Source organism: Lactuca serriola, chromosome 7, assembly GCF_051521515.1.
Source record: "Lactuca serriola cultivar US96UC23 chromosome 7, Lser_US96UC23_V15, whole genome shotgun sequence".
NCBI lineage: Eukaryota > Viridiplantae > Streptophyta > Magnoliopsida > Asterales > Asteraceae > Lactuca > Lactuca serriola.
In genome coordinates this window covers 35,617,658-35,627,155 of record NC_136414.1, presented here as the reverse complement: position 1 = coordinate 35,627,155, position 9,498 = coordinate 35,617,658, and the positions used below count along the sequence as shown (strand labels likewise).

The window sequence follows — 9,498 nt, the reverse complement described above, 5'->3', positions numbered from 1 at the left end:
TTTACTCAAAGTCGATCCACAAACGGTTTTTTCATTACATATAACTTTTATTTATTAATTTTCAGTTTTCAATTTCTAGACATAGTGTTTTGATGGCTTTGTTGTATATTCGTTGAGTTATTTTTAAATATTATCAATTTCTAACTTCCAATGGATTATTTTTGATTTGTTGTTTAGCTTTTTATTTTTTTGGAACCGGCCAATGAAATATATAGAGGAAAAAAAACCACAGCTAGTGGCATACAAGAGTTCACAATACGAAGAAATGAAAAGAAACAGGAATTGTAAAAACAAAACAAAGAAAAGTTCAGGAAAGCAAAGGGCATTGAGACCATGATGCCCAATTTAGCTTGTCGTTGTTCCCCCTATTCTTCACCCACAGGTAAACCACTGATTTGATGATATCAGTGACTTTATCTGGTGGCAGCCGGTTTTTCTTGAAGACCATTTCATTCCTTGCCTTCCAAAGGCTCCATAAAGTTCCATAATAGATTGCTAAGATTATCCTTCTCCTTTTTTTGCATACCCCCCATTGAGAAATAGAACCCAATACATCCTTGACTGTGTGGACAGGTCCCAATTGAATATTACACCATCTTGATACCCCTTCACATACACTCCTGGCATAACTGCAGTCCACCAGGACATGATTAGAGTCTTCTTCGTATTCATTACACATGGGGCAAGTCAAATTTTCCAGAACTACCCCTCTCTTTTCTAACTCCACAGCAACAGGTATCCTTCCCATTTTCGCCCTCCAGATGAAGCAATTGACTTTTAGAGGGACTTCCTTAAGCCAACTGATTTGACCATCCATGACAGATGTCGTGTAATCCCATCTATGTCTAAGGTCACGAACCTCATACGTTCCCGTCGAAGACAGACAACATCTCCAAGTTTCCCCATTAGTTGTGTGTTGTTTGGATAACACGGATTCAATCGGGATTTCTTTTTTACCAAGGGCCTTCTTTATACTAGCGATGTTATTCCAAACTCCAGTTAATGATTTCTTCGAGTAAATACCATCAGGTTTCGCTTTAAGGTTATGTAGGCTTGATATTACTTGTGCCCAAAGATGATATGGTTCAGTTCTCAATTTCCACCACCATTTCATTAACAGAGAGATGTTGAGACTTTTGATAGTGCCAATCCCTAAGCCTCCCATCTCCTTGGGTGCCACCACTCTGTCCCACGAGACCCAGTGTATCTTCTTCTCATCATCCGAGGCCCCCCATAAGAATCTGCTCCTTAGTTTTTCGAGAGTTTGTATTATCCCATCAGGTGCAAAAAACAATGATAAGAAATAGGTTGGAAGGTTACCAAGTACCGATTGGGTAAGGGTCAATCTACCACCGAAAGATAAGGATTTTGATTTCCATTTTGAGAGTTTGGACCGAAACCTCTCAATAATAGGTTCCCAGTTCTTTTTTAAATTCATGTTAGCTCCCACAGGAACTCCTAGATATGTGAACGGTAGTGCAGAAGGTTCACACCCCAGTGTACTGGCCCACCTTGCTACTTCTTGCATATCAGATCCAACTCCAAATACTTTAGACTTGTTAAAGTTTACCTTTAACCCTGAAGATACATGAAAGCAATGAAGAATACGGGCGAGGTTGCTGATGTTGTTTCTCGACCACTCCCCTATGAATAGGGCATCATCTGCATATAGCAAGTGAGAGATCTTCGGACCTCCATTTGGAATTTGAATACCCTGGAAAATACCAAGCTCACAGGCAGACCTCATCGCAACACTGAGACCCTCCATGGCTGCTATAAATAAAAATGGGGAAAGTGGGTCACCTTGTCGGACTCCTTTCGATAATGAGAACTCCTCAGTCGGGCTTCCGTTGACAAGGACCGAGGATCTTGCAGATACGAGACAGCCTCTTAACCATAATCTCATTTTACTCCCAAAACCCATATGTAACAGGTTTGAATCAAGGTACTCCCAATTGATTGAGTCGAATGCCTTCTCAAAGTCTACCTTGAATAGAAGGAATCTCCTGTTTGAGTTTTTTGCCCATGAGCAGATCTCATTGACTACAAGGGGCCCGTCAAGTATGTTTCTACCCTCGATATATGTGGATTGTACCTCGTCTATACACTGCCCCATTACCCTTTTCAGTCTAATCGAGAGTAGCTTTGATATGATTTTATATATGCATCCAATGAGACTGATTGGTCTATAATCACCAATCACTAGAGGGTCCTTGACTTTGGGAACTAGAGAGATGAAGGAGGAGTTACAAGAGGAATCGATATTGCCATGGTACTCGAAATATTTGACAACAGCAGCTATGTCACCAAGGAGTACATCCCAATACTTCTTAATGAATTTGAATGAAAAACCATCTGGTCCGGGGGCTTTCTCGTTACCACAAGCCCATACTGCATTTTTAATCTCTTGTAATGAAATGGGTTCTTCTAAATCCTCCGAGTCCGCTTGAGAAGTTCAATGAATCTCAAAAGATCTAGGAGTTTCAATTCATTTAAAACTTAATCTTCCTTTTCATTTTTCATGGTGAAAATTGGTAAATCGTCATTTACCTACCTTCAAATATTTTGCAACTAGATTACGGCATCCCTTTTCTAGGTTGTAGAATATTGTGTTGGATCCTAGCTTGATGTTTCATTTGGGTGTTATATCAAGAATTCTAATCAACATAACTTGAATTTTCTCTCGTTTTGTAGATGTCTGAATCTTACAATGGTCTTCCTAAATCCTTTGGAACAAGCTTTCCAAATGAAGATGACGTTCCGAGATACGATCAAGGAAATGAGAGTCATGCTTCACTTCCTCCACCTCCTCCAATCATTCTCCTTGACCCACAAGTTCAAAGGCTTGAAAAGTTCAAGCTCACTCAAGCCCTTTTTGCAAGTAAACACGAAGATGGGAAACCTGTGTGTGCACACGTCTTAGAGATGAAGTCACACATTGATAGGTTAAGCATGTTGGGTGTCGAGATTTCAAGCGAGTTGGCTGCTGACTGGGTTCTTCAGTCACTTCCTGAATCATATAGTGAGTTCGTTAGAGAGTACTATATGATGGATCACGACATGACCCTCATTAATCTCACCTATTTGCTTATAGCTGCTGAATCAACAATGATTTGGCGTGCTGGTCAAGCAAACTTGTCTGGTGAATCAACCTCCCAAACTTCAATGGACACTGGCAACACTGGAAGTGCAGAAAGAACTAAGTCTGTGATTGTCCGATGTGCTGTGCCAAAGGAGTCCATTTGCTTTTATTGCCAAAAAGAAGGGGTGTTGGAGACGAAGCTGCCCTAACTACCTGAGAGATCTAAGAGATGGGAGAGTCAAGACGTATGGCTCTGCTTCAGGTAAAATCCGTTATCTAACTCTTTTGAGTTCCTATTCTAGATTCTTAATACATGATGTGATAAGATTACATTTTGATGTTTTGTAGGATCGAAGAAAAGAGAGGAAGCTTGAGGGAAGAAGTGAGCTGAATCTAATCATGAAGAAATGGATTTCGATCGCATTACTTGAAGAATGGATTCTTGAGCTACTACTTGGAGTTAGAATAGATTGTTAAGAAATATGTAATAACATACTTTTTCAATTGAATTGCATTGTAAGGACAAATTTTTTTCCGCAATAAAATGAATTTTGATTTTATCTTATTTATTTATCCTTGCGATGGCATGTATGAAAAAATTGATGTTTGAATGTTTCTATTATTAGCAATAATGGATTTGATTCTTTATTATGTTATTTGTGGACATATCAAAAGTTTACCAAATAGGGAGAGTTTTTCATCACCCAAGTTTCAATTGGACAGAAACTTGGACTCATGCAATGTGTATTGTATGATGAATGAAAACCTTTCACATTTGGGAAACTTAGACTAATTCTTTGGCAAAGTGTCAATTGAAGGACTAGGAGATCAAGTACACTAGGTTGTGCGTTGATCAAGTCCACCACAAGAGTGACAAAGATATTCGTCATGATTTACTAAAGTTTAGTAAATATGATTATACTTATAAGATTAAGTGTAATTCTAAGTTGATTGGAAGAGTTTCAATGAATAGTAGAACGAATAGAGAAGAATCAAGTAGGCAGAAAGATAAAAGTTTCTCCATTCTAAGAAGAAAGGAGAGTACCTTTTATTGTGTTTTATGATGAAGTCTTAATGATTAAGAACCATATCTCAATTGATCCTCTAAGTGAGTCTTAGTGCATTTGCATGTCTAAGAAGAGGAATCGAGAATTATAGAAATGGTTAAATCAAAGAGTCAATCATACGTCGTTCCAATATCAAGTCTTAGAGTCACACTCCAAGATTGTGACATTGAGTGACAAGTCTTAAGTAGGTTTATAACACTCATCAAATGTGGAATTTGGAAAAGTTTTCCTATTCTTGCACATTAGAAATTGGTAAGTTATGATGTCTTGGATAAGACAAAGACCAACTAGGACCAATTTGTGAAGTGTTTTGTCTTGATAAGAACTACACTAACTCTTGAATATTTTCTTTGTCAAGAAATGTTTCTTGACAAGAGAATCTTATATGTCAAGGAGTCAGTGGGAGTCTTAATGGTCTTGAAAAGTTTCAAGAACAAATCAAGAATAAACCTTATAGATCATCACTAGCACACGACTTGAGGTTTACAACCTATCGTGCTGACATTATTTTGTTTCTATGCCATTCCAATTAAGTTAATTGTGTATGTGAGTTCTATGAGATCTCATTTGAATGCATATTAGAGCCTTAGTCGATGGAAAGTACATTGATATGTAAGGACAAATTACTAAACTGCTTGGAAGACATGGTGGGCACTCGTATTACCACAAGGCAAGAAATCAAGATTAAGAAAGTTTAGTCCATATGAGTTTGGATTTGTCGCAAACCTTGGTTTTGGCTAATTCACATGGATAGGAATTCATACACCGTAAGATCTAAGTGTCATAAGATTCCCTCCTTCATGAAAATGACTGTGAGGAAATGCTTTCACTAAGAGAGATCTTAAGAAGATAGCGATTGTGAAAATTGTATTCTCAAATTCGATTATGGTTACGACATCCCTTTCCATAGTTCAAATTGTGAGATTTGGCAGTTAGTTTGAACATTTGGAACTTAGTAACATAAGTTCTGAATTGTTTAAGCACACATATGAGCTATCTAAGGCAAAGGTGTATAAGTTTAAGAAGCTTAGATAAAGGCTCATCGAAGCATCTGGTATTAGAAATATGAATTTCAGAAATTCAATAGGGATTGTTTTCTGGAAGTTCATTTGTTTTCTGAATACATGTCAAAGCTAGTGGGAGCATAAGTGTTATGCTTATATAATAATAATCATCATGATAGTGGGAGCATAAGTGTTATGCTTGTATAATTATTATGGCAAGTATTGCAAGTTAGCAATATTAATTATAGAAAAACAAAGATTCAATTTGCAAAGTTGCATGGGTTGAAAAGTTGTTTTGCTATAATTAAGGGAGAGAATATTATACTTCATTTCAAAATCTAAAGCTTAGATTGAGAAATTTTAACATTTTCAGTCAAAGGATACATTGCGTGTTCTTAAAATTCGATTATGATTACGGCATCCCTCTTCATAGTTCGAATTGTGAGAACATGACACATAAAATATTATGGCAAAAGATTGGTAAAGTATCATATCTTTATGTAAGACATTATGCATCGTATCCCATACGCTTCGGGTATAGGATCGATTGCAAATACTCGAATATTTACCATTCTAAATTTTTTCAAATGTCTAGCACATTAAGAGGAAAAAAGGACTAGAATGGATTTTGACTAAAATTATTAAACAACTATCAAAGGATGATCCAAAGTTCGCTGAGGATTCGTCGCTTGTGAGTAATTGGAAGTATGGTATTGGATGGACCATATCGACATTATTATGAACAGATAAGATTCTATTAAGAATGAGTTGTCATATGGCAAATGTGGAAATGTTTCCATATTGGGAGTTGGATATTGAGATTCTGTGTCTAGATTAGAAAAACTTTATGCAAGAAGGATGTTCAAAGGAATGTACTTTGAATGTGAGACTTCACGTCTATGGAATTGTCTTGTAACAATTTCTAAGAAAGTACTTTGTAATTTCATTAGCCAAGTCTTGGTGACTTTTGTGCTATGACTTTACGAAAGGATCGTTGCGTAAAATGTTAGAATCTAGCATATTCTAGTAGTGGAAGAACCTTGTGTTCTTACACTAATAATGGGGATTGAGGAATTGTGAAATGAGAATCATTGGAAAAGTTTTCAATTGTTCTATTTCACAAAGCATGGACCATAGGAAACAAAGTGTGCATGCTTAGAGCATGGGACAATTGTTGTTGTAATTCAAGAAATGAGTTGATTATCCGAAACATTAAATGATAAATAATGAGTGATCAATATGGTGGATAAATAGAAGTGTTTTATTTACTCTCACAAGTTTGGGACCATATAGGATTAAGTATTATTGTCATGTTTCAGTTTGCATGTTTTGACTTCCAGAATAACTAGGTTATTCAAACATCCACAGTCGGTCATACGTTGGGAGTAGGTATGAATAAAGACTGTCATGAATCTGTCTGTAGATTGTCTGAAGTGTTTAGACATGGCACAAGTTTGCTGCAGAGTTCATGAGTGCTTTGATAAGATTAGAGTATTGGATTAAACCCACGCTCACTTGGATCAATTCATGGTTTTATCACGAGTGATTAGTGAGACGATAATATTGTATATTCTTGAAACCGAGACGTGTGAGTTGTTATTTGTTGGTCGGTTACACATTGATAATAAGTAAACGCACCAGTAACTTGGTGTTATAAAACTTATTGTTGTGTGTGATTCCATCAGTAAATGCAAGCGAGCATTTGAGTCAAAGTTTATCTATTCCTTGTACCCAAAGTGGGATAAAAGCGATATCATTGGGCCTCTCGATGATTTAGTGATGACACCTAAGCGCTTGGCCAAGCCGGGACTAATTTGATGTGTTCAATTGTAGTCTGTTGTCAGTCGTCATAAATCGGAAGTCGGGAAATAGTATAGAGAGAATGATTGAAATTCATGTCTTTTGTCTATACGATATCTTGAGAATGGAGGAATATATAATCCCTTATCTAGAGGACACGCTATCTGATAAGATCAGAGTTGACAGCGGCTTTTGAAAGCTACGATTGCTGATCAGGTTCTGAAGTCATACGGAAAATAGTTATTAGACTTATCCAAGTGGGAGACTGTTGGATTAGTGTCTAAGTCCATAACTATTTTGGTATGTACTTGACCCGATCATGAGCATGGTCCTTTTGGGTTGCCTTCACCATAGCAATATGTACGATGAATTAAGGAGAGAGAGGTTTAAATATGATTTATTAATATATTATGAGAATAATATATTAAAGGAGAAATCATATTGTTTAATTAATATTAGTCAATAATTAATTATGAATTAATTTTGTGGCTAAAAGAGATTAATTAAACTTAGGGGACTGGACTGCAATTATTGGATAATTGAGTTATTGGGCTAAGGAATGCTAAAGGAATAAGGGGTAAACGAAATTATGATGGAAGCCCATCATATTTTCGTCCATGGCCTTATCCAGAAAGTTCCATGGGCTGCTTAGAGTTTAAGTTGTCCATTAGGGTTTTGACTGAAACCCTAGCAGCCCACACAAGTATATAAAGGACCCCTTAGGCTCCCAAAACGTGTACAACTGATTCTCTAGGGTTTCTAGTCGTTTTTGGCAGCCTCTTTTCTTCTCCTCTTCATCCAAGTTGCATAAGGTGTTTGTGACTCCATTAGAGGTGCAGCATTTGAGGCACTAAGCTTTCTAAGGCCAATCCAAGCAAGGAATTGATTGTTATTGCTATATAACAATCAAAGGTAATTCTCTAAACCCTAATTCAGTTCATAATATGTTAGATCTAAGTTTATTAGTCTTGGATTCAAAGCATGTACAATAGAGAAACCTAGATCCAAGCATTAGGGTTTGTATGAGCACATAAGATTGTTTCTTATGCATAAAATCCATCAATATTTTCTTAAAGTGCCGACTAACAAGTTTCATCCTAGAAGGCCATTTTTCCTTGAATTTCTCCGCAAAAAATGAGAATACCCCCTGTTTTATGCTAGGCGGATCAGTGCACCACACTCCATTTATTTTTAGACCATCTATCAAGTTCTTCCTATTGTATTTATTGATGCAGCCATGGAAAAAGCGAGTATTTTCGTCTCCTTCTACAGCCCATTTGATTCTTGCTTTCTGTCTAAGATCCAAGCTTCTCGTCTTCTCCATCTCAATAATGGACCTATATCCCAGATTTCTATCCGCAATTTCTTGTTCAGTCAGTTGCCTCAATTCCCCTTCACTATCCAAATGATGGACTAGTTTTTTGAGTCGAGACAGTTCAGCCTCCTCTCGTGGATGGTTCATTGCCCGCCATTTTTTTAATCCTTTCTTAATATGCTTGAGTTTGGCTGCAAGATACAAATCAGGAGTGCCAAACCCCAAAAAATTGTTCCAACTGGAAATAAATGCCTTTTCAAACCCATCTCTAAGCATCCAGGAGTTAAAGAACCTGAATGGAGGTGGTCCAAAATCTTTTTTAGATGAAGATAACAGAATTGGACAATGATCGGAAATTTCTCTAGGAAGAGCAGTCACAACCGTATTGGGGGCAAAATTAAGAAAAGAAGGGCAAACTAGGAATCGATCAAGTTTGCTTAGTTTAAGATCCGAGTTACGAAAGCAAGTAAAGCGATGGCCACCCATTTTCAATTCCATAAGGCCTGCCTCATGGATGAAGTTATTGAAGTCTCTTGCAGTTTTGGCACAAAACATTGAATTAAATCTTTCATCTTTTCTCCTCACAGCATTGAAATCTCCCATTATTATCCATATGCCGTTGATTTAATTCTTTTTTTCCAGTAATTCCTCCCACAGTTTGGCCTTGTCCATGCTAGACTGAGGGCCGTAAACATTTGCCAAGATCAACGACTCACTAACGCCACTCCAGTGTCCAATATTTATTAGATAATGTCTGGACGATATTACCTCAGTGGTTTCGAATAGGTTATCATCCCACACATTAAGGAGACCACCAGATCTTCCTGTTGAGTTAACTCTGCTTGTTCCGAAATTATCTGAACCCCAGCATCCTCTCACATTGATATTTTCTGCCTCCATTATTTGGGTCTCTTGAATTGCTAAGAATGAAACCCTGTGTGTCAATTTCAACCTCCTAATCCAATCCACCTTGTATGCCTCACCTATTCCTCTACAATTTACCGAGAGTAAATTCATTGGGGTACGTGGAGCTCACCATTTCCTCCAAGAATTTCAGCCAACAACTTGTTCGCAACATCAATTTCAAATCCAATCATTGCTCCAATTTCTGCTGTAGCCTCTATTTCAGAGATCTTTGGCACATTTTTAGGGCCAGACGCTGTGGGGGAGATAGGGAGATCCCTTCTTAGGCATTGATGTCCAACCGATGGGGTTTGGTCATCATCTTCA

At 37.4% G+C, this 9,498-nt stretch overlaps 1 protein-coding gene across 1 annotated transcript; it reads right to left on the bottom strand.

Moving 5' to 3' along the window:
• Nucleotides 1-307: 307 nt before the first annotated feature.
• On the bottom strand, nt 308-8,871 carry LOC145063879 (uncharacterized). The gene is made up of 2 exons (XM_079011446.1): nt 8,151-8,871; nt 308-2,391 (listed from the first exon to the last, which is right to left on the bottom strand). The coding sequence occupies exons 1-2, from the start codon at nt 8,869-8,871 to the stop codon at nt 308-310; spliced, it is 2,805 nt and encodes a 934-aa protein (XP_078867572.1).
• Nucleotides 8,872-9,498: the final 627 nt, after the last annotated feature.